This window comes from Pygocentrus nattereri, chromosome 4 (assembly GCF_015220715.1).
Source record: "Pygocentrus nattereri isolate fPygNat1 chromosome 4, fPygNat1.pri, whole genome shotgun sequence".
NCBI lineage: Eukaryota > Metazoa > Chordata > Actinopteri > Characiformes > Serrasalmidae > Pygocentrus > Pygocentrus nattereri.
Window position 1 is genome coordinate 14,129,917 of NC_051214.1, and position 25,568 is coordinate 14,155,484.

The 25,568-nt window shown below is 39.1% G+C and overlaps 1 protein-coding gene across 4 annotated transcripts in view; it reads left to right on the top strand.

The window, feature by feature from the left end:
* Nucleotides 1-25,568, top strand: part of adgb (androglobin) — a 68,043-nt gene that overhangs the window by 6,342 nt on the left and 36,133 nt on the right. For 3 of the 4 annotated variants that reach the window (XM_017712991.2, XM_017712993.2, XM_017712992.2), the window contains exons 6-14: nucleotides 2,219-2,358; nucleotides 3,598-3,684; nucleotides 7,467-7,642; nucleotides 9,297-9,398; nucleotides 15,094-15,188; nucleotides 16,687-16,861; nucleotides 17,465-17,555; nucleotides 19,984-20,134; nucleotides 23,456-23,498. In XM_017712991.2, coding sequence (XP_017568480.2) covers nucleotides 2,219-2,358; nucleotides 3,598-3,684; nucleotides 7,467-7,642; nucleotides 9,297-9,398; nucleotides 15,094-15,188; nucleotides 16,687-16,861; nucleotides 17,465-17,555; nucleotides 19,984-20,134; nucleotides 23,456-23,498 — 1,060 coding nt within the window. Of the gene's footprint in view, nucleotides 1-2,218; nucleotides 2,359-3,597; nucleotides 3,685-7,466; nucleotides 7,643-9,296; nucleotides 9,399-15,093; nucleotides 15,189-16,686; nucleotides 16,862-17,464; nucleotides 17,556-19,983; nucleotides 20,135-23,455; nucleotides 23,499-25,568 lie in introns of those variants that run through there. The other variant, XM_037538101.1, reaches the window with a different exon arrangement.

A 25,568-nucleotide genomic window follows, 5' to 3' on the forward strand; every position in this document is an offset into this window, starting at 1 on the left:
TGAGCTGTCTGTCCATTCTTCATTTGAAGATGCCCAGTCACCACTGAGGAAAAGGATCCTCACAACATGATGCTGACACCCCCATACTTCTCTGCTGAGATGTTTATTGAGAAATGGGCATTGTTTGTGCAGCACAGAACATTTTGAACTTTAGACAAAAATCTGCATTTTTGTGTTATCTGATCACAAAAACATATCCCACATTTTAGCTGTGTAACTCTCGTAGCTGTGTAGCTCTCTGGAAAATTCCAGAAGTGCTTTGATGTGTTTTTTCTATAGTAATTGCTTTTTTCAAGTCACTGTCCCCCAAAGGCCAGGTATATGCAGAGCTCTAGATATCATAGACTAGTGGACCTTCACTACAGTCTCAGACACCTAACTCTGTAGCTCTTTCAAAGTGATTCTTGGTCTTTTGGTGTCTTCCCTTGCAAGTCCCCTTCTTGCTCTGATCACTGGGATATAGACACTTGGATGTTTTGTAGCTTTTTCATATCTTGTGCATGTCTATAATTTTCTAAATTCCTTAGAATGCTCTCTGGCCTTCATTTTCACAACACTCCTTCAGATTCACAGTCTCACCAGTAGTACTGGAATTAATGGTGTATTAGATCCAGAAACAATGAACTTTTCACAGGCAACGGCCTAGTTAAGCCAACTGAGACCTTGACAGGGCCATATACATTATCTGTGTTAACATGGAACTTCCATAGCATAGTGATTGAATACTTACAGTATCTCACAAAAGTGAGTACACTCCTCACATTTCTGCAAATATTTTATTGTATATTTTCATGGGACAATACTATAGAAATGAAACTTGGATATAACAGTCAGTTATATCCTACTTGTATAGCAGTATAGATTTACTGTCCTCTGAAAATAACTGAACGCACAGTCATTAATGTCTAAATAACTGGCAACACAAGTGAGCACACCTCACAGTGAACATGTCCAAATTGTGCCCAATTGTGTCGTTCTCCCTCCCTGGTGTCATGTGATTTGTTAGCGTTACAAGGATCCAGGTGTGAATGGGGAGCAGGGCTATTACATTTGGGTACAAAACATACTGGCTACTGGATATTCAACATGACACCTCATAGCAAAGAACTCTCTGAGGATGTGAGAAATAGAATTGTTGCTCTCCACAAAATTGGCATAGGCTATAAGAAGACTGCTAACACCCTGAAACTAAGCTATAGCATGGTGGCCAAGGTTATACAGTGGTTTTCCAGGACAGTTTTCACTCGGAACAGGCCTTTCCAGGGTCGACCAAAGAAGTAAAGTCCACATATCCAGAGGTTGGTTTAAAAAAAATAGACACATAAACACTGCCAGCATTGCTGCAGAGGTTGAAGAAGTGGGAGGTCAGCCTGTCAATGGTCAGACCATATGCCGCACAATGCATCAACTTGGTCTGCATGGCCATCCAAGTTCAAGAATATGGATTACTGGAACCATATCCTGTGGTCTGACGAGACCAAGATAAACTTGTTTGGCTCAGATGATGTCCAGCATGTGTGGTGGTGCCCTGTTGAGGAGTACCAGGACAACTCTCTCTTGCCTACAGTCAAGCGTGGTGGCGGTAGCATCATGATCTGGAGCTGCATGGGGAGCTGTGGTTCATTGAGGGAAACATGAATTTCAACATGTACTGTGACATTCTGAAGCAGAGCATGATCTCCTCCCTTCGGAAACTGGAGGACTGAGGCAATGCTAGATAATAATGGTGGTCACACAAAATATTGAGCACAATTTGGACATGTTCACTGTGAGGTGTACTCGGTTGTGTTGCCAGCTGTTTAAACATTAATGGCTATGTGTTGAGTTATTTTCAGAGGACAGTAAATCTATACTGCTATACAAGCTGTAGACTGGCTACTTTAAGTTATAACCAAGTTTCATAGTGTTGTCCCACGAAAAGATATAATAAAATATTTGTTAAAATGTGAGGGGGTGTACTCACTTTTGTGAGATATTGTATGCAAACATCATTTTTCAGTTAGTAATTTTCTTGCATAAAATGCATATCACTTTACATCAATTCATTTTGCGGTTAGTGTTTCAAAATATCATTTACGGCATTTAATATAAAATAAAATAATATACGACACAGCACAAAGTATCATTTTTGATAGTGTCATTTGTAATCTAGTTGAGTCTAATGACTTTTAACTGGTTTGAATGCTTTTGCAAGACACTGTATCTCTCTCCGTCTCAGGGTTGCTGGAGGAAGATCACTATTGATGACTTTTTGCCATTTGATGAGAAGAGCAATCTGCTGCTTCCAGCTACCACTAACCAGTCAGAGCTTTGGCCTATGCTGCTGACTAAAGCTATCCTTAAGCTAGCCAGTACGGAGTAAGTATTTCATGAGATCATTGCTACAAAACTCTGCAATCAAATGAAGTTCCCAGAATCAAATGATGAAGGTGTTAGGTGCTCTAAAAATGATAACATAGTGAATCCAAGGTAGGCCCTTACCATGCTCTCTCATACTCACTCACAGGAATATTAGGCTTGCTTAACCTTGATAAATCGAGGGTTTAAGGCTCCCTTTATGAATGTGCCAAATGAATGTTTGAATGGTGGATTTGTCAAAGGTCAGTGTGTGTAAATGTTTAATCTAAGTCAAGAAGGCAGAAGTTGCTGGGATCTGTGAATCATTTATCATGTGCAGGGAAAGTTCACAGGAAACAACAGCAATATTTTTCCTGAGGCTCCTCTGGGATCTTCTGGAAAAGGCAGACACATAACAGCTGTTCACCTGAAGAAGTGACAGGCAATGTCACTTTTCCTCCTTTATTTGCAGGCTTATTATTCAGTTATTAATCTTAAGATTCATTATACAATATACAATAATGACTTATATGAGTTATTGAGTAACTAAAAAGTAATTATGTAAGTTATGTAGTTTTGAGAGTGTGGGTCCACAGACAGTCTCTTGGTCCTTGTTTAAGGGGTTAAGCCAGTGATGCAAATGACGGTGTGTCATTTGACTTGGTGTGAGCATGGAGAAAAGAAGAGCGGTGAAATGGTGCAGTTAATTAATAGCTGCCGGACTGCTTGAATACAGCATCCCTTGAGGCACAATTAGTGCATCTGCCATCTGGTTTCTTCAAGAAAGAGAGGGAGAGAGAGCAATAGGCCACACACGCATACACACACACACACATTGACACATGCTCACACACACAAAGAGTCATCTGATTTCATGAAACCGCAGCATAATGAAGTTATACGGCATATAGAAAGATGTTGCTCATGGTGGGAATGCAACCAAAAGAAAGCCTCGGTTCCCCTGTGGAGCTCATTTCAGTCAGGATTTCACATCCATGGTTTTAATTCCTTCACTAACACTGAGCTGTTTCTTTATATACAGTTATTGATGCTATTTTCATCTTTCTCAGCTACTCTAATATAGTGTCTGTGACTGTGAATTGAGTGTGGCCTGCACTCAAACAGGTCACTACAGGGAAATAACCAAGATGGCTCAGTCAAGTAGGGAAAATGGCCTAAATTAACCATGAGGACAGCAATGGTATTGATGCTCGCTGGTGCTGGAATTGACATTGCCATTGTCACTGTGTGTCCCTTCAGTGTGGTGCCAAGCCCCGGGAGAGAGCTGGGAGAGTTCACTGTCATCCACTGTCTGACTGGCTGGATACCAGAGATAATACCCCTTCAGTAAGACTCTCTTGCTCACTACAGCTTTCATATTGTGCCTCTGTTATTTACATAGCAAGCCATTTTCCTCATGGGATGTAGGTGGTGCGTTGCCCAATTTCTATTGACATTTATTTCCCAAGACTATAGCTCTGAAATACTCCTACTTACATATCATGCCTATCATTGTGTAGCACTGCTGTTCCAGTCTGTATTGACATTTATTTCCCAACCTTAAGAAGATAAGTTCTTAAGATGATAAGTTCTTTGTCCAAAATGCCTCAGTAAGACAGACTAAACAGTCCGATGAACGTACAGTTATATGTGGAATTGTGCAATTATGTGGGTTTTCTATTGAAAATAAGTTAACACAGTGAACACGATTCTCAATTACTCTATATTTGCTACATTGATCTATTACTCTCCCTCTGGGACTAGGCATGGGCCAGGCTGGACAAACAATGCCACAGTGATTAGGCAGTAATGGCCGCAGACGTTGGCCTCCCATAGAGTACGCTTCTTTCAGCACCTCCCATGAACAAGCAACCAGCAACATGCATGTCTTCCGTTCTTTCATGATTGAGTTAGCGGGCTAATGTGAATGTGGTATGAGGCATGACCTGTGGTCATGGTCTTACAAGGGCATGTTAGCTCTGCAGCCTTCCGAAGCATAGCGCCCGTGTCGGCTTTGTTTCGGCAAATGCTGCAGGGCGTCTTGTTTCGTACGCTCTATTGAGTTTCATTGGTTCGGAGGCTTCCGCTGAGACCTTATCAGTGTACATGCAGAGAGAGAGAAAGAAGTGTGTGTGCGTGTTTGTGCATTGTGTATATACACACACAGTTTTTCTGTCACATTGCTCTAACAGCGTGAAGCATGACATGACAGCAGAGCGTAACTGGGAATATATGTTTGTGTGAGAGAGAGAGAGAGAGAGAGACAGAGAGAGAGAGAGAGAGACAGAGAGAGAGAGAGAGAGAGAGAGTGAGAGTATCTTATTGTGTTCATTTTTTGTAAAGCTCCTTTCTCATAATTTCATTTGTGTTGTACTAGGGCTTAACCGATATGACAAAATTTGTAACTGATAAGAATGAAAAGAATACTTTGAATTGACGTGATTCGAATACTAGCCTGTTGCACAAGAATAAAATATGTTAAATCAGCACAATTGCTGTCTTTTAGTCTGTGTTCTTTGGCAGAAATTTTGTTAATGTTGGGGTTGGATATGTGGCAAAAATTGCAATATATAAAGGCATTTTTGTGATACACAGTACGTATCAAGATATTTTGTGCCACGCTTAAAATTGCTGATGAAAAATCCTCTCTTTATAATGAAACATGGAGTTGGCCGGTGTTCTTTAAGTACTAAAAATGTCCATGTCCATGCTCAGAAAAGCATATTGTATGGCATAATAACAAAATGTATCATGATACATTGTCATTTTACCCACTTCTGTATTGATGTAACACTTATTATTAATGAGCAACTGACTATCTCGTTTGATTCATGTACATGCATGGTTTTTAATAACTAAAATTTTAGAATAACTTATGATATAGACCAATTGTATCTGGTCTTTTCTGATCTTGCAAAATATGTGATTGTAAAGGGGCATGAGGTCACTTGTCTAGAATTTGGTGATATTGTTTTCAGTATGTTAAAAAAAAAGTTGCCATATTTTCTGTATTATCTGAGTTCGTTCAATTTGGCAAGTGTTTGGAAAATTAGTTCTAGGGTAGTGGTGGTGTGATATTATACTGCAGTTTTCTTTGGCATGGCTTTTACCAGCAAATTTTAAATCTTTTTAGACATTATTCTGTATGTATTTAACCTTCAATTAAAATAGCCATTACATACAGATTATGGATTTTTCAGATTCATTTTTGAGGACATTATATGTAAGATAATCCCTTTGCATAATGGAAAGTTGAAGGAAAATAACTGGAAAATAGGAATTTCTAAAACTGCACACAACTGTTCACAAAAAAAAAATCAAGCTCTACTCATGCTTCAGATCTGAAAAAATGTTTCTGTCCACCTTTCATTGTGATGCAAGAAGCATTGAGAAGACAACTCCCAAAAAGAATAGAAACTGTAATAAAGGCAAAAGATGTACACACTGAATAATGAAATATTTGATTATATATATATATATATATATATATAAAAGAGGTGAGGAAGAGGGTGCAGGCAGGATGGAGTGGGTGGAGATGGATGTCAGGGCTGATGTGTGACAGAAGGATAGCAGCAAGAGTGAAAGGGAAGGTTTACAAGACAAGTGCGTCCTGCTATGATGTATGGTTTGGAGACTGTGGCTCTGTCTAAAAGACAGGAGGCTGAGCTGGAGGTGGCGGAGATGAAGATGATGAGATTTTCGTTGGGAGTGACAAGGATGGACAGGATTAGAAATGAGCAGATCAGAGGGACAGTGAAGGTGGAGCAATTTGTAGATAAAGCCAGAGAGGCCAGGTTGAGATGGTTTGGACATGTGTTGAGGAGGAATAGTGGATATATTTGGCAAAGAATGTTGGAGATGGAGCTGCCGGGTAGAAGGAGAAGAGGTAGACCTCAGAGAAGGTTTATGGATGTAGTGAAGGTGGACATGGAGATGGTTGGTGTAAAAGTAGAGGAGGCAGTGGATAGGGCAAGATGGAGGCAGATGATCCGCTGTGGCGACCCCTAAAGGCAGCAGCCGAAAGAAGAAGAAGATATATATCTATATATATCTATATATATCTATATATATCTATATATATATATATATATATATATATATATATATATATATATATATATATATTGAAATGATGCTGGAAAATGAATAATGTACAAAATTTTGACTGGAAATAAAGACATGAAGAGTGGTCTTTTTTTCACACTAATATATATATATATATATATATATATATATATATATAATATATATATATATATATATATATATATATATATATATATATATATATAATATATATATATATATATATATTGCTTTTTTCTTTGTTTAGTCTGATGTTTCAGTTATCCTGTATGTTGTAACAGTATTTCAGCTGTTTCTAAATGAACTTTTTTATTGCCCTATTTAAACCATCAAAATGAAATATTGATGGTGTTTAGTGTGCATGTGTATATATTAGAACAAGGCTTCAGGATTTCCTGGTGTTCTTTATTCCATGTTGCGAATCTGCTGTTGTGCCAAGCTCCATGCTTCTCTCTCCAACTGCTCCCATTCAAGCCTGGCTCACACATGACAGGGAGGAGCAGAGCAGGCCAGAAAAACACGGCACTTCCAGTGCCTCTCTGGCTGACAACTTAGCAGTATTCCCTTCCCTAATCCCTAAATCTATCCCTTTCAGCTTAGCAAGGTAGAAATTAAATTCCTAAAGATGATGGAAAACATATCTGAAGGTCAAAGGAATGGTCTGTTTTTAATACACCATATGTACTGTCCATTATTTCGTTGCCTGTGAACCTTAATGTTGTGTCTGTGTTAAATGTGGACATAAACCTGGAGTATTTGCGTACAGTGTATTCATTAACAGCAACCCGCTGGTTCCCTCTAATTGCCATTTATTGATTAGTGTGGGAAGATATGCTCCATGTCTGTTCAGCTGGTTTCACGTTAGACATTGATCTCACAGCAGGTCATTAATCGGATACAAGCGACATTGCATTCAATTAGGCTTGAACACGTTTTGATAAGCCAGGATGATTAAACACTGCAATACGATGGTTAAACTGCCACTTAAGGAGGGATGATTGACTGTAGACTGTCCTAACGCTGTGTTTGGATGGCATTCCTAGATCCCGATATGTGGGAAAAGTGTGGGAATTCCTGAAGAATGCCATTCCGAGGTTCCAGATCATGGAGGAGAGCTCAGAAGAAAGGACCTCATCGGCCGACATCACTCCTGCTAAAGATTCACAGGACAATGAATGTAACATTGAGTCACCTACTCCGAGCAAGGAAAATCACAAAGGTAGTGAAATATATACAGGAGCAGACATACAGTACAGAGACAAAGTTGCATTAATAATTTTTGTTATTTTCTATACAATAATTGCTTTTTCACTGAAGATAATCTAGACATCAAAAATTTGCTTTATTAATTTTTTTAAATATTCTATGAAAAGTCAATAATTGGTAAATAATATAGTTAACATGATGCTATACATCTTTCTCAGTCCTTTTGGAATTATCTACAGCTCTGTTTATGTTTATTTCTGGACATGCCCAAAATGTTTTAAATTTGTACAGCTTTCATCAAATATTTTAAAACCTATGAAACTATATGGCACTAACATCAAATTAGAATCATTTTATACATGCATCTGCAACAGTTTTTTCCAAAAACATTGGGCATGCTGTGCAGAATGTAAATAAAAAATACAAATACAAATCATATTTTCAAAGAAAAATACTTCAAAGATAACATATCACAATTTGAAACTAAGAAATGTTACTGTTTGTTGAAAAATATATGCCAATTTTTTATTTGATGCCACAACACATTCCAAAAAAGTTGGGACAGGGACTAGAAAAGGCTGGTAAAGTTGTGTACTGCTTGAACAAATAGTGCAACAATTCAAGAATAACGTTCCTCAACATAAAATAGGAAAGAGATTTTCATCATCTACAGGACGTAATAACGTTAAAAGATTCACAGAATCTAGTGAAACCTCTGTATTTAAGGCACAAGACCAAAAACCAGTATTTACTGTCCGTAATATTTGGGCCCTCATGCGACACTGCATTGAAAACAGGCATGATTTTGTAGTGGAAATCACTGCATCGGCTCAGAAACACTTCTGAAAAACACTGTCTGTGAAAACAGTTCAGCGCTGCATCCACAAATGCTAGTTAAAACTCTTAAACGCAAAGATATAAGCATATATAAACTAGATCCAGAAACACTACCGCCTTCTCTGGGCCCAAGCTTATTTAAAATGGAGGAAGTCAGAAAGTGTTCTGTGGTCTGACAAATCAACATTTTAAATTCTTTTTGGAAATAATGGATACTGTTGAGCAGCTGAAATCCTATGTTAAGCAAAAATGGTGAAACATTTCACTTTCAAAACTACAGCAATTGGTCTCCTCAGTTCCAAAATGCTTACAGAGTGTTGTTAAAAGAAGAGGTGATGAAACATTCAGTTTGTGTCTAAAACTATTAGCTAATTTGTAATACTTCACCAAAAGTGAAATCCTGCCATCAGATGCAACACCATATCACCCAATGTTAGTCAGCCTGCAACAGATTACTAACAAGAATAAACTGTAAGCTTCAGTTACAGTCTGTAATATACCTCAGCTTATTCATATGATCATGAGTGATTCTTTCTCAAAGGCATAATAAGGCTTAGCTTTTTCTGTCCTAATCTTTACACTAACTACTGTGAAAATGTGTCAGATCTTCTTAACATGACCTTCACCCTGTCATGTCAAAAACAAGCTGAGATTTTCCTCTGTGAAACTGTTCCTAGTACTATTCTAAAAGAATCTGACCACCATAGTCATGTCAACTGAATATTTCTCATGCATAATTTATCAATTAGTGATGTTTCTGTTCTTGTAGTGGACCAAGACTAATGTATTCCCAGCATTTAAGTCATAGTCTGCTATGCATTTACTTTCAGAGAAAAGGAAAAGCAAAGATGGGGACAAAGACAGAAAGACCACCCAATCCAAAGAACCAACCTCCACCCAGCCAAATACTACCACTCAACCTACAGCTGACAGTGCGTAACTTTTTGTGTGTGGATGTTTGTGAAAAAAGAGACCTTTTTGATGTTATGTTTATGCCCATATGTCAATATATGTGTTGCTATTCTTCCTACCCAAGAAGCATTATTCACTCTACGAAAAATGCAGCTGATCATGAATATTTCATTTTCCAGGCAAAAACGCTCTGTATTTTCTGAAAAACATATCACGAGTTCTACTTCACAGTGGGCTGCAGCTCTCATACCATGGCAGCTATAGTTTTAATTGGGCCTGAAATTTTTAACCAAACACAAACGTAGACAGAGAACATTCCTTGTCCAGAGTTTTAACACCCACACCTGACTATAGCCTCACAAAATGGTGACCAACACCAATCAGAGACAGAATAAAAATAAGTTACATAGTGACAGTGATGACTTGAGCTGTCGCGATACGTTTAGTCCACAATTTTTGTTTACAATAGAGTGTTCACAATACTGCAGTCTCACAATATTTTGAACAGAATTCGAATAAAGAAAAATGATGACTGTTATCATATTGTTGCAGAGTTTACTGACAAGGCTAAAGCTGGGTGGCAGGAGATGTGCAAGAGAGATTTGTTAACTGGTACTGATCATTTGCAAACTTTGATGTTTGAACAGTGTAGTTGTACTAGATGACATAATTAATAGAATGTCCATTCTAAATGATACATTGATGCATCAACATGATGCACACTGTCATAGCTTTGCATTGCAATATCACAATATCATGATGAATTGTCCACCCCTACTGACTTAACTGTCATTAGATCATCAAAAACCAAACCATGAGAATAGTCAAATTATCATTTACAATTAGGTCTAAACTCTTCTTTAACTGATCATCATTGATCATTTTTGACTACATTCCAAGTATTTATTCTAAATAAACATTAATCAAACATTAAACATTAAAATAAACACAATCCATTGCTCACATGCTCATGCTGCTGTCACACAAACAAATTATTGGATTTAGTGTGTCTAATTAACCCCTTAAAATCCATGGAACTGTGAGTGCATGTAGATTCCCTTCCTCGCTCTCATAACTACATACTTTATTTATTAGTTCGTAGCTGTATAAACTAATGTATGAATAATTGATCTGTTCATGAAAGTTTTGAAAATTATTTTCTAGGTTGGACAAACATTACAGATTATTGGCAAAAATCTCATTCAACTTAACTCAGTTATGTAATGATTCTAAATTTATTGGTTGAACTGTTTTTTTTAGTGTTCTGTAAAGCTTGTCCAGCATTGCAAAAAAATGCCTGTAGTTAAAGGGGAATTCCACACATTTTTCAAGTTTTCTACATAAGTCATTGGTTGAGATGTAGACAAAATCATTTAGAGTAGTTGGATGTTAAAGGAACATTGTAGAGAAACTTACAGGCTCAGATATCTTTACAGTGGTGTTGATAGGAACTGAGGATTGTGATGTCTACAACACAAATGTAGCCATTTTATTTACTATCCAAAACCACCAGTGAACCTATGAGTTTTTATGCAATGCTGATGATGATTAAATAGTGAGAAATTTTCTGCATCCTGCATGTACCTCTCCACCATAAATGGTTTTAGAAATATGTTTTAGGTGAACAGCTTAATCACAAAAATATCTTAAAACAAAGTCCCTGACTTCAGAAATCATATTCATAACCATTTTGAGTAAGAACTGTCTGTGGGGAGCTTTTAGAGGTGGATGTCTGGTTCACCATCACTGTGAACAATTCTGACTTGGTAAGTTACTCTAGAATGGAACATTTAACATCAAACAACTCCTCAAGGTTACATGCAATTCAATTAATGTAAATTCAGTATATAAATATAAGTATAATTTGATGAATTCAATGAAAAACCCAGTCATGAAATTTGAACCCAACCTGAGCCTGACAGATACTTCAGAAAGAAACTACCTATCATGACCAAACCTAGACATGAATAGTGAAGACCCCTAGGGTGTGGACAAATATTTCAAGCTCTACTGACCGCCTGTCCACAGGAAAAGACCTCACCTGCTGCCACGCCTTGCTTCCTCTGTAGGTTCATGCATTATGGAACCTCTCTGATCTGCGTGTATCATCAGCATGAATAAATCATATAGCTAACCCTCTTGTCTGCTGTGATACAGAGAGAGAAAGAGTGTGTATGTGTTGCGTGTACGTCCTGGATTACCAAAAGAGTCATTAAGATGGTTTATTCTCAGGTATGCCTGTAGTGTGCTGAGCACATCTGAATTATTTGGCATGCCCCGAGGGTGCAACTGCCTTTTTGTTACTCTCCAGTTCATCTGTGAGGTGTGCTTTGGTGACGCACATACACAGAAGCACACACAAAACCACAAAATTGGCAGAAAATTGACAGTGGTTTGAGAGAAAGCGCTCAAATCAGTGGATGTGCTGGCATGGATGCTTGATTTTCCTATTAAGAGAAATGACGAGCAGAGCTTTATGGCTCTTTTGGGTAATTAGTCTCTGTAAGTGAATGACAGAATTACATCAGGAGGGAGCTAAAAGGGCTGCTATTGAAATATTACTTTCTCCATGCCTATCTCGTTGACTTTTTCCTTTGTTTCTTTATTGTTGTGTCTTTCACTCTCTGTCTCACTGCTTCCATGTGGTCAATACTAATTAATTAGGGAAAGATTGTAACATGCTGTGACATATATAAGTTGGCACCAAGCCCTAGATCATCTATGCCTCAAGCAATAAGTCTCTGCCTCTCTCTGCTACACACACACATAGACGCACGTAGCTCGTTCTATTAATATTATGGGAACATTTACTGTGCGTTTTCCCCAAGAACATGAAGAATAGAGCATCTCATTAACCTTGCCTAGGACCCTGCTCCATTTATTCAATTCTTTAAGGATAATGTCGACTGTATCTCTCTCTCTCTGGAAGATCAGGGAATATTCACCTGATGTTCTTGACTAGAGATGGGAGGGTTACTGGATTTAATGACATACCCAAAGATTGTTATACTGTTCGACATATTGATGTTTTTGATAACTCTGTGCAGCATATGTTACCATCTCTTTGAAGGTGCAGTGTGTAAGATTTTTTGGGGCATCTATTAGCAGAAATAGAATATAGTATATAAAGCCATGTTTTCATTAGTGTGACATCCCCTGCTATGTTATCACAAATTGTTATGTTTTTGCTAGCTTAGATTGAGTTCTTCTTATATACATAGAGAGTGAGTCCAAATCCAACACAGGCCTCCATGTTGCAGCACAATGTTTCTACAGTGGGCTAGTGCGGACAAACCGAACAGTGGCTCTAGAGAGTGTCCTTCGCATTTTTACATTGAAGTGGCAGCTTGAAATTGGTGGTGCTATAGCACTAGTTGGAAGACATAAATAGAAGAAAAATCAGAATTGGTAGTTGAGCTGTCTAATGACGTTGAGTTTAAAAAGATGGGATGACTTGTTTCACATGAAATCCTTCACCCTATCAGCTTGGTAGCATCGTGTTCTTGTATTTTCCCCCTTGAGGTTCATTTATAACATTTGTGGGGTTTTATGTACCAAAAAGGTCATAATTTATTTTTACATTACTATTTTCCAGCCTCTTCTTATTCCTTAAAATTAAACAGGGTTTTTACTAAGTATCATAACATGAAATTGTATCCCCATTTATGGCTATATGTGATGAAATTAGCAAGCTAACGCAACAACATGGTAGAACATGTAGAAACGTGGTGCTGCACCATGGTGGCCTGTGTTAGACGAGGACTCACTCTCTATGTATATCTAAAGGATTCAATCTAAGCTAGCAAAAACACAACAATTTTCATTTACAGCATTTAGCAGACTCTCTTATCCAGAGCGACTTACAAGAAGTGCTTTGTCAATCTAGAGAAAGTATCTTTGCTAGTTACCAATAGCTTAGAGAAAAAGACAGTCCTGAGCTCAGATACTGCTAGAAACAAGATGTCACTACAGACACCAAGAGAAAAAGAAACAGAGTTGAACACAGAACTCTGTGCCATTCAATGCAATACAATAACAAACAATACAATAAACTACAGTACACAGTGAAGTACAATAAAAATAAGATTTTGTCATTTGTCATTGCAGAAAGAATATTTACATATTACTTTGAACATGGGATACCAATAACACATACAGTAAGCTGTTGAAGTATCCTTACAGGAAATGTTATCCCCATTTATGACAACATGTGATGGAATTAGTACAACCTCTCTCTCCTGCCATTGTTCTGCTCAGTAAAACCAGATAATATTTGCCTGACATTCTTGGCTAAAGATAAGGCAGTTACTGTTTTTAACAATATACTGTGGTATAAAACCCAAGGGTAAATAAACTTTTTTTATATTTCTGATAAGTGAGTGTGGTCACCATCTCTCTGAATGGCATAACCATCCAATCCCAATTCACCCCTTGCCCCTACCACTGAGCCCTTAGCCCTCTGTTTGGAGTGGTGAGAGAAATAAAAGAAAAACTGGCAAGATGGCTCCATGAGTGAGCAAATAAACCCACAAATGTATTTTCTCTGTTAAAAATTACGATAACCATTGTTTTATCTTAGTTGAATGTCATTTCAATGTATTATATTTGTTTTCTTCTTAACAAGCATAAAAAATCGCTAATAGCATGCTAATGTCTCAGTAGGTAGCCAGCTAACTTTCCTGTTCCACCTTAATTAGTTTGTCAGTTCTGATGTCTGAAGCACCACAATGTCACTGCTGCTCCATTTAAGGTGGAACTGAAAAATTTGAAGCTGGTGAATAGCTGCCTTCAGCTTCGTAACACCAAATAATTAGCAGTGGGCGATAATGAATAATTGTCTTTTACCCCCTCTTTGAAAGCATATGATGCTCTAAATGTAACTAAAGCCCAGCAGTGAGGTTGCTGAACGTTTCCCTTCTCTGCCACCGCTGAAGACGGGCTGGGTAACCTACAGAGCAGTGCTAGTAGCCTGTTAATGAAGCAATGTTTTTGTTTTTTGTTTTTTTTTCTTTAATTTGAGAGTTGTTCCATTTCATAGGGCAAGTTTTCAACCACTACCCGTTGTAACTCAGTTCCGAGGGGTTAGGGTGACACTTGAAAACAAGGGGTAGGGGTAAAAAGAAGAAATGGGATTGGGCCCATGGCCAGGAGTCCAAAAGTCCACCCCCCCCCAATCACTCAGTGCAATGCTAGTCAGTGTGTCTTATAGGGTACATGTGCCAGCCTTAACCTTCCTAGCTTGGAAGCATCAATTAATAGTGGCATGCCAATGTAGAATGTAGAATTGGACAGTAAATTGAATAAATTGGGGAGAAAACAAAACAAAAAAATCACAGTAGAAATAGTGATTGCATTCTCTGTCTCTCTCTCTTTTACTCTGATCTGAATGGGCGAATAGCTGCTGACAGATCTACTCTCTTTTCGCTGAGCTGCTTTGTGTGTAATAATGGTGCTGTTTTTCCTCTCTCGGCTCATATACGGTATCGGCTTTCCATTGTTTGAAAACACTTCGTTGCATTTTTCGTGAACCCTTCTTAATTGTTCTTTTCCCAAACTGAGGGGGACTTGGAAGTGCTTCGTTCCAGTGTGCAGCGATGCATACAAAGAGCTTGGATAATGGGAAGAATAATCTCCTTTCCTCTCCCTGTCTGATGTGCCTCTTTTTCTCTGTCTCTCACCCCCCCATCACATACACTCTTTCTATCTCTGGTCTAGGCAGCATGCCTCCTCCTGCTCCTCAGATGGTAGTGTGTGCCAGTTACCAGCCGTTGCACCTGCAGGAGAAGAGGACCTCCGTGCTGGGCCAGATGGTATTCTCAAAGCTCTCTCCCATAATGCCACAAATATTGAAATATATTCGACCGACAACAACAGACAGCTTACAATATGCTAGTCTTCAATGCCGCCCATGACAATGTCCCTTAAATCCAATCCTGGAGACCCTGCTCTAACATGCTCGATTCATCTCATTTCCTTATTCTCTAACCATTCAGTTAGATCAGGACTGTGGGAACCGGAAAAAGGTGTAGTGCTTGATGGAATAGACTTATATTATAAGGTTCTTAATAATGTTTGGAAAAGCATACAATTTAACAGTTCTCATTTCCACCCCTACAAGAATATGGAATTTCTAAAAAATGCATACTACCATGCAAAAGTTTTGAATCCCTGTGCATATTTTGGAATCAGTGTTTTCCATTGTAGGAAATCAGTTTGTTTGCAGACAAGTTTATGAAATTATTCTATTGTACAAGTCCTATGCAACTTAACATGTTTTAAATAATTAGTAGGAAGCTAAGAGGCTTTAAATAACAATTCAGAAATTATAGAGATGTCCAAAATGATGAGCAGAGCAGAGAATCCAAAATGACTAAGAAAGATGAATAGCAGTGAGTTGTAATAAAATTATTATCCAGGATTTGTCATATTACAGTATTGGAGATGAATTTAAATAACTTGACAAAATCATAAACGTAATTTTAAGATGTAATCGTATAGTACAGTATCATTTTATTCCCTTCTTGTTCTTGAAATTTTAAAGTCTTTATATTATAAACATTACATTGTAGAGGAAAATGGGGGGAAATGCCCATTTACTGTCAAGCTACATGATAACTCTTTATGAATTCAGCATGTAAAGGATGATGAGGCATAGTTAGAAGAAATAAACTGGAGCAGCAGTCAATTTTTTTTATAAGAACCCCCCCTCCCCCAAAATAAAAAAATTAATAAATTCAGTAAATTCCCCCAGGCATTCAGGTTTTTTTTTTTACCTTATAAGTTGCAGTTTTATAAGAGTAACGGAAGAGGTTAATATAGGCAAATTTTAAATTGCAGTGTATGTGTATTCTGTAATCAAAATAATATATACTAGAGGTTCTGATTTGAGATCTGTGATTCTTGACTATTCTAATATAAACTCTAATATTAAAAGGTATGGAAATTCTTCATGAGGAAAGGGAGAGAAACCTACACTGTAGTAGTTTCCTGTTATGTGACAAACTGCACCACAGTAATGGTAGTTATTGTTTAAAAGCCCATAATTACTAAATGAGAGACTTACTCTTCTCATCTCTTAAGATATAGTGAGGTGCCCAAGCCCATATATCTGAAGCTCATTATTTTATTAGTTTTCTCAAAACTGTGATCTCCTTTTCTCCTTCCACCCATCTCTCCAATCCCTCCCTCCATCATGTGCTCAGGCTATATGCTACTCTGTTTGGCTCAGTGCTGGCTGTCTAATCCATTATTAACTCTCTGTATTCTATAATCCATGGTGGTGGTTGTGTGTATGTGTGTGTTCTCTAGTCAGACTCGTCAGAGAGACTGAGGCAGTATGGGCTCTCCCAGCTCTACAGTCACCCCGTGCTGCTCACACGAACCAGAGCCTGCCCCCTTGTGGCTGCCCCAAAATCACCCCCTGTGCCTCGCTGGAAACTTATCCGCCCTCGAAAGGAGAGGAACATCACTGATGAACCCAAGGGTTAGGGCTCTGTGTGTATTCACATTTGTGTGTGTTTGAAAAAACCTCATATACAGACACAATGAGGTTTTATCAGTTTTTCATTGAATAGGTTGGTGAAAAAATATTCAGTTCAGCCCACAGCCCTAATTAGTTTTATTAATATTAATAGTTGATCAATTAATAGTTGATTAGCCAAGACATTCAAACGCTCCAGTGCAAAACTAAAGAAGCAAACATGTCTTGGCTGATGCGACAAGCTTCAGGCTGTGGCTTAGAAGGAAAGATAAGTCATGGGGGAAGAAAGGGTTCTAGGACCAGCTGCAGTGGGTGGCAGGGAGACATTCCTGCCACTGCTCCAGTACCAACAAATCTTCCAAGATTAATGGAGTGAAGCATCATTAAGGCATGACTCCCAGCTGACAACCTTGCAGCTGGCCCAATGGCACCATTGGCGGTGGGACAGGTAGCAATGCCTAGCAGTTATCCTGCCTGTGCATTGGTAAAGGGAAATTGTGTAGATGTGACTTAGTGACATACTATTCTATTAAGGCAGAATGCTATATGTTGTGGAATTTATGTTTCGGTGCCAGCCTCTTTTGCTAAATGTGATGTTTACCACAGAGACTCCAGTCCAGAAGCCTGAACAGTACATAGAGGTGGCTAGTCCCTTCATCAACTTCAAACTCATGACCATGGCTGGACTGCTTCAACAGTAAGCAGTGTGTGTATGTGTGTTTATAATGAGCTGTGTTTCCATGTCAGGAATAACTTTTGTTTCTTTAGGCAACAGTTTGATGAAAAGGCAAATTTAGATGGTTAGGTTTTGCTTCTTTAGCTTAGAACTGGAGCTGCTAGTCAAACTGTGCTAACAAACACTGAAAGTCCGTAGTCACCCAAATTATTTCTGTTAATACATACGCAACATTTCCTCTCAACCTGCTCCAACTGGATCCAAATCATAATTCAGGTCTCACATACAAGTTGATGTGGTTTAGAATAATGTTTCCAAACCCTGTTCCCAGAGGCAAATTGCCCTGCATATGTTAGTGTTCTACAGCTCACTAATCAGCTTGTTAACAACCCCTTGCTGTGTTGTAGTGGGTGTATTAAAGCAGGGAAAGCATTAAAGTGTGCAGGACAGTGTTTCTTCAGGACCAGGATTAGGAAACACTGGTTTAGAACACAGTATGACTTACTTTAAACTATATATAAAAAAAAAAAAAACATTCTCTGTGTAACTAAAAGGTGTTTGATTACTGGAATAATTTATTTTCTTCGCACAAGACGACCAAAGACAGGGCTAAGGGATATCACAACACAGATGCATCATGGGGTAACACAGAGAAGTGAGTGTACTCAGGAAATAAGTATAATATTTGATTGCAAACTTGACAACTGCATTTTCTGCACCAATTAGCCTCAATCGTATGTGTTCAGACCTGTATACACATGAAGAAATGCATCACTTGCTAGACCCACCAGTGACAGTGACCAGTAAACCCTAGGTATTATTAACTCTACATACCTGCATAATGATGTTTTAGAACATGCCCCTGTACTCCTGTGTCACAGAGTTTGAAGGCGAAATAGCAACAGAAAGCAGGTAATATAGTTTATATGTGTTGATAAGGTCTATCCATGTAATTTTAATAAGTCATATGCATATACATAATTTAAAATGAATGCCATAATTTAAAACAAATACACATATAAAGATTTTGGCATTTATTTGTGAAAACAGTTTGGGTGACTATTGACTTCTAGTGATTGTTAGCACCATTAGCCTAGTAGCTTCAGTTCTAAAGTAAAGAAGCCAAATGTGGACACCAAACATATGACTGATGGACTGCATTTGGACTAAGAGGAAATCATGTAAATCTGATTGAACCGTTCTTTTTAAATTTCATTTTAAAATTAAATATCTTTGAGAAGGGACGCTGCCTCTCAGCTCCAAAGTGCGCAACATACCACGAAACCCTGGTTCTCAACAACTGAGAACTGGCTGGCAAGACTGTAGGTCACACAGCAACGTAGTCTCGCTGAGCTAGTAGCTAACAAAAAGGCAAAGAGACAGATTTATGATGAAAATTTGGAGACAAATGGACTTATTCGCAGTCACAAGCAGTGCAGTTCATTTCCTGGAAAGTTTAACCTGCAACAAGAGACTGCCAAACAGTGAAAACTTACAAAGATAAAGTCAGCTTCTCGTTCAGATTGCCCCATTCCACCTTTCAAATTCGAATTCAAAAGAAATGGGCAAATAAGAAGCTGACTTCAGCCTCATAAAACAGTCGAAAGTTTTACAAGAAACTATTCTACTTTTGAGGAAAAGTTTTCTGGTGGAAAAGGGAGGCAAGCGGCTAAAGCTTAAAGCAGAGCAAAGTAGCTAAGTCATTTTTGTTTATATTTTTTTTTAGCCTGACATTGGCACATACTGGACATAAAATGTTATGGCTCCAAAGGTGGTTTGATTTTTGATGAAAGGCTCTTCTTAACATTTGGGTTGTGACTCCTGACCTAACCTAGCTTTTAATGCAGACGGTGCTGGTCAGATTTCTCACTCATCCAGTTATGTTTTCATTATGTGCACGTCACAGAGTGTCTGGGCACACACTTTCAAGTTCCACCTTTTACATTCCATCAACATTATGTTATAAATTTTAATTTAGAACATCGATTTTTGACATTTGTGAATCGATTCAGAATTGTCCACGTCCACATTGGGATGCATCCAAGAATTGATTTTCCCCCCCACCCCTAGTGTCTGTGCTGACTGCAAGGTTTAGGTGTGTGTGAGCTGTTTCTGGATGTGCAGGTGTTATGAGGATGTGTAGTATGAGATGGAGGGGTGGTGTTAAGCATGCTCTTATTTTATGTGTGGGAGGGTGCAGTCAGACAGCCAGACAGCCATCAAGCCTCAACATCGATCTGTGTCTGTGCGCCGAGCCTTTCGCCACGTTCATGATCACAATTCACTCATTCAATTCAAACATCCATGCCACTGCCACTGACAGAGAGGCTTTATTGTCCTGTGCCCTATGATAGGGTGGTGGTGTTGTTTTCAGGCAGATTTAGCTCAGTATTTGTGTAAGGGCATTAGTGTTTGCCTTTTGACTGGATATATGTGTATTCTGCTGTAGGGATTCTCAACCAAATGGCAACAGGAGGCGGGCGTGTAGCTTTAATCTGGCTTCATTCAATGAGACAGAGGAGAGCGAGGGTCCCAACCCCACCCAGCACAACATCACAGACAACAGCCTCAACTCACTGGATGCTTTGGAAAGCACCGAGGTATGTTAGGGGGCAGCCCATGTACTTTTACTTCATCTTTGCCAATTTAACTGAATAGTAACCAACAATAATGACCAGAATATTGGAAATTCAATATTGTAAATGCAATTGACCTCTCTGTGGTGTGCCCAAAAAAGCTTTACAGCACATACTCAAAAATGGTAAATTGCAATAACACTTTAATTTAGGCATATTTATTAGGCTGCACAACACCTACATGAGACATCCATCAAGACAACTGACATAGACCTACATAAACATTTATTCCAATAGGCAGCAATGTGTCATAGAAGTTGCACATGAGTGTCAGTTGACATTGATTTTTTATTAGATTTTGTCACAACATTTTTAAGGTAAAATAACATGGGAGGACAGTATGTAGGACAGTATGTCACAGTAACATAATGCTGATAATGTAACATAGTGTAATGCCGGGGAGTGAGGAGGCGGACGCATACGTTGAGATAAGCGACTTTTATTGTGGGCAAATCCAGGGTCATGGTCAAGATGGTCCAGGTTCCAATAGCCAACACAAACAGAATGCAGGTCAGACATGATAAACACAGAAACACCGAACCAACATACAAACACGACCAAACAGTACAAAGACCAGCGAAAAAAAGGGGCAAACACGGGGCTTATAAAACACAGGGATAACAAGGGACAGGCGGAAAACAGGTGGTGACAATCAGGGGCAGAGTCACAAAACAAGGGGCCGGACTAGGATCAAAACAAAAAGCACATGGACCGGACTGGGATGGGGCCAATCGTGACACATAGATTGTTACAACATAGGCTAGCTGAACAAAACTGAGTTTTTTGTATGGCCCCTGGGTAAAGTGAATTCCATATATAAGCTTTACAACATATTTAAATATAATAGTATTATAAGTCAGTTGTTATAATGTGCTGCCATTTCAGCAGTAAAGTCAAAAATCAGTGTCACCAGACACATTTCAAAAACATAGGCTTTAACTCACAATCAGCATTCCAGTTCATCGTAAAGGTGCTCAGGTTGACGTCAGGTTCCTCTGCATCAAACTTGTCAAACCATGTCTTAATGGACAGAGAACATGTTTCCACTGGCTGACACTTGGCATTGTGCATAGTGAGCTTACATTTGTGTGCAGCTGCTCGGACATGGAAACTAATTTCATGGCACACAATTCTTGTGCTGATTTTGCTTCTAGAGGTAGTTTGGAACTCTAGGGAGCGATTCAACAGAGAATAGACTTTTTTTCAGCATTTGGCAACTTTGCTCTATAAGTTTGCATGGTGTGCCACTTTGTGACTGAGCTGATGCTGTAGAGATTGCATAGCTATATGCTTGTTTTTATCCGTTAGCAATAGTTATGGCTAAAACCCCTGAACTCAATAATTAGGATGGGTTGTTTACATACCTTTGGCCATATAGCATAGGTGTTATGTTAAATGAATATAAAAGCAGCGTTTATGACAGACAGTGCCTGTAGGGATAAGGCTTTATTTAGTTAATTTTTTGTAGGTTTATGTTTATGTCATGACAAGCTTATGCAGGTGTCATGGAGTACTATGAATACTGCCCTACAGTGTTACTGAATTTACCTCCATGCTAAAATCAGCTTCTTTATTGCACACAAGAAAGAAAACTATTCTTGATAGACCCTAACAGTGTGTTACATGCATACAACACCTCACACTATCTCAAAAGATGTGTTATTTTAAGGCAGTGGTTTTCAACCCTGTTCCTGGGGTACACTTGTCCTGCACATTTTAGTTGTTTTCTGCTTTTACACATTCAAAAAGTGCTTGGTAAATAGCTGATTAGCAGGACAAAAATTAGAAATTACAGTTGTATTGATACTGGATTCTCCACTGCTTTGTGTAGGTCCAGCTATGCTTGGCATAGTGACGCACTGGTTCTCTGGTGCAGAACAACTGTGCTCTGCAGCTTTCTATGTAAGGTAGCTAGGGGGTTGGAGTGGACCCTGCCTGGCCCTGCAACTCCTCTGTCCAGCTCCAATGTCACTGCCTTTGTCTCCTCGGCCTAGTGAGTCTGCCGGCGGCCTCTAGTGCCTCAGCAGGGGCAGAGAGAATAGGGGGAGAGCGGGAAAACGGGCAGTGCATTACGTAAAAAGGGACGGGTCGCGTCCTCCGTGGTATAAAAAGCAGCACAATTAGCCTGTCAGTCATCAGGGCAGATGTCTCGCAGGGGGTTTAGGACAGATCAGCCTGAGGGAGACGGAGCCATAGCGTGTGCGTATGCTCATGTGCCTGCGTGTGTGCGCGCAAGTGAGTGTTTGCCTAGTGACTAACAGAGCGTGCCTTTGTGTTTGGGTGGAGGAGGTGACGAGATCACATGGAACTGTGTGGTTAGGATGTTAAGCAAAACCCATTTTACTGTAATGTAGTAAAGAGAATTAGGTGTGCTGATACTAGGAGCTTTTTTTACCTCAGGAATGTGTGAAATGCAGCTTTGCCCAGTGAAGACGCCACATTAACACAGTATTTAGCAACTCAGTGCAAAGCAGCATGTACTGTTTCTCTTCCCTTATCTTCTCTTCATGCTTCTTTCTCAGATGTATGGTGACTCATGGCCTGTCTGTGAGTCACTGGCGCTGTCGTTCGTTAGATGTGGTTCAGAGAAAACCCCTAATTGTCCTCCATATTTAAAAGGCACAGTTGGACAACTCCTTGGGCTTTAAAAGGCTTTATAAGTGGCATGAGGTTGGGTCCAATTATAAGAGAAAAGAGGGGAAAAAAAGAGGAAAGTTCTGAGGGCCTTGGGAAAGACTTTGTTGCCATGGCGCCACCCACTTTCTTCTTGTGGTCTTAACGAGTTGTCTTAAGCTGATGTAAAGGAGCATTTTGGCTGATACTCTGATGACACATCTTAATTAGCAACTAAATACTGACATGCTAATCAGACAGCACGGCTAATCCCACCAACATCCTAATGTCCTTTTGGTATTTATAACTCTTCCTCTGCTGTCGCTGGTTAGTTACAGGAGAATATTGTCAGCAGCATGAGGTCAGCTATGTTCACCTGTCAAATTAGCAGCCGTCTCACTGGACGTTTATACTGGGCTGAGAGGATGCTGGCTTGATCGGTGTTGCTCATGAAGCCTGCTTCTTTATTAGCATTTCTTTTAAAGAGACCCATCAAGGTCTTCTTCTGTGTATTTACTCACATTCCTGTACACTAGAGGGCAATTTACATACAGTAACATGCAAGAAAGGCCCTGCTTATTGAGTGTGAATTAATTTGTATCTCTGTAGCTTTTTTTTACATCTCTCTTCTGCTCTGTCTTTCTCTGTATATACTCTTCTTTCTGCCCTCAGGTAACAGCAAAGCACAAGAAGAAGGACGAAATCATCACTCAAGGTAAGGCATGTTCACGTAGGCCACTCAACCTTACTGTTTATCGTGACTGTCCAAAAAAAACAACAACAACAACAACAACAAATTTCTTAGTTTTTTTCCCCATTTTGCATTTGCATTGCATGGACCAATAGAAACACTACTCAATTGCTTGGAGTAAAATGTCTTTGCATTAACTTACATTAAAATTGAGAACGTTTTTGCCTTTGGCTGTAAAGTTGCCATTTTGGAGATACTTGTTTTTCTTTGGACAGCGATGATATATTCTTGTATTTCAGCACCAGATACAAGTTATGTAATATTAGTCCGCAGCATACCCTCACACCGCTTATTCATGCTCTAATAGAAGCAAGTGGAGTCATATGATGATCTAATTTCAATGAAAATCAAATCGAAATGCAACTAGTAAACACAGGCTCTTTTTTTGTAACAGTACCCCACCATCTATCAAGTGGATGTTGTGAAAGTCTGTTTCATTGTCTGCGCGACTCCTTTGTAACAGTGTGCCAATCGGAATGGAAGTGAATGTGAATCAGTATGAAGACATATGATAATTCACTGCACTGTTTTTTGTATACCCTCCGTCAGTGCAGTGATGCTAATAGCTGCTTTAATGGGATATGATAGCTGGCTGAGTGCTCTGCTATCACCATTTCACTTTTTCCACCATCTTTATCTTGCTCTTTCTCTCACCTAGTCTTTCTCTTTTTTAATAGCATTACACAAACAGACAGACACCCACCCACACAGGCACACAAATACACACAGACGTGCACACATGTGCACACACACACACACACACACACACACACACACACACACACACACACACTATCGTCTCCATCTCTCTGATCGTGACTCTGCACTCACCCCTCATCACGACAGGCCAATTACATGCTTTCCTAGGAAGCCTAGTGTGTTGCTTAGTAACACCTGGAGTGAGCTAAATGAAGTGGGCTCTGCAATGGCTTCACTGGAGCATCTATATCTCTTCTTATCAGGCTCGACCTTCCCCCTGCACACACACATGCTACTTATCAGTTTTGGTTTCTTTTGTGGAGTTCTTTAAAGCATCAGGAATCTGCAGTACTCATTCCTACTGGAATGTTGTCTTTGCAAGGAGCTCAGTGGTTAGGTCAGCTGCCTTGCAACTGTAGTGAGTACCATGGGAACATGACCTTGTACAGAAGGGATGCAGTTTCAAAAGTCCCTTCCTGCTGAGCACCACTGCTGTCCCATTGACCAAAGTGATTAATACAAACTTATTCCAGGGGTGAAACTCCTGCCACTCTTTTCCCCATCCCCTGTGGCATGCTTCTAAATGCACCTTCCCTGGATAGCAAGATTCTCGCACTCTAAGTAAATTTCATCCTGCACCTATGTCTAGGAGCAGCTAAACGCCCCCACCCCTGCAAAATTCAAGCCTTAACTATTCTAATAGCCTGCCAAAGTGACCTTGGATAACTGTGGAAGAGCAACTTCCACCATAACCCCAGACTTGCAGAAGATGAGAATTGTCAAAGGCTTTGACAAAGAAATAAAAATTATAGGTGTAAGATGTAAGATGTTTGCTAGTTGCTGTTAACCCTTAAAAGTCTTGAGTTATAGTTGTCACTTTGTTGTTCTACATAATTACTGAACTAGACACTAGTTTTGGAAATTCTTCAAAACTTTTCTTATGAATTCCCCTTCCTTATGTAAATAGATTATAATATATCTAATCTCTGCAGCTAAGGTGTGTTTGCGTAGTTGCTTATGTAAATGTAAATGTAAAAGTATGTCTTTGAAGGCGAACAAAGTTAGTGGATACGTTGGTTTTAAGATTGGAAGGATATGTTTCTGAATAAGTAGTGATTAAATTAAATACTGATACAGCATGAACCAAAGTTCAACTATGTGAGTTTGTTTTTGTGTCAGCCAGCAATAGTGCTCCAGAGATTTTTCAGCTTTCTAAGATGACCAAGTGTAAGTTGTTCTTATTTTGTTTTTTATAAGAGCGCAGAGGGAAACTTGATTGAAGATAGTCACCCTCTCTGTAGAATGTTCAGTGCAGAAGGGGGCAACAAGGCAATT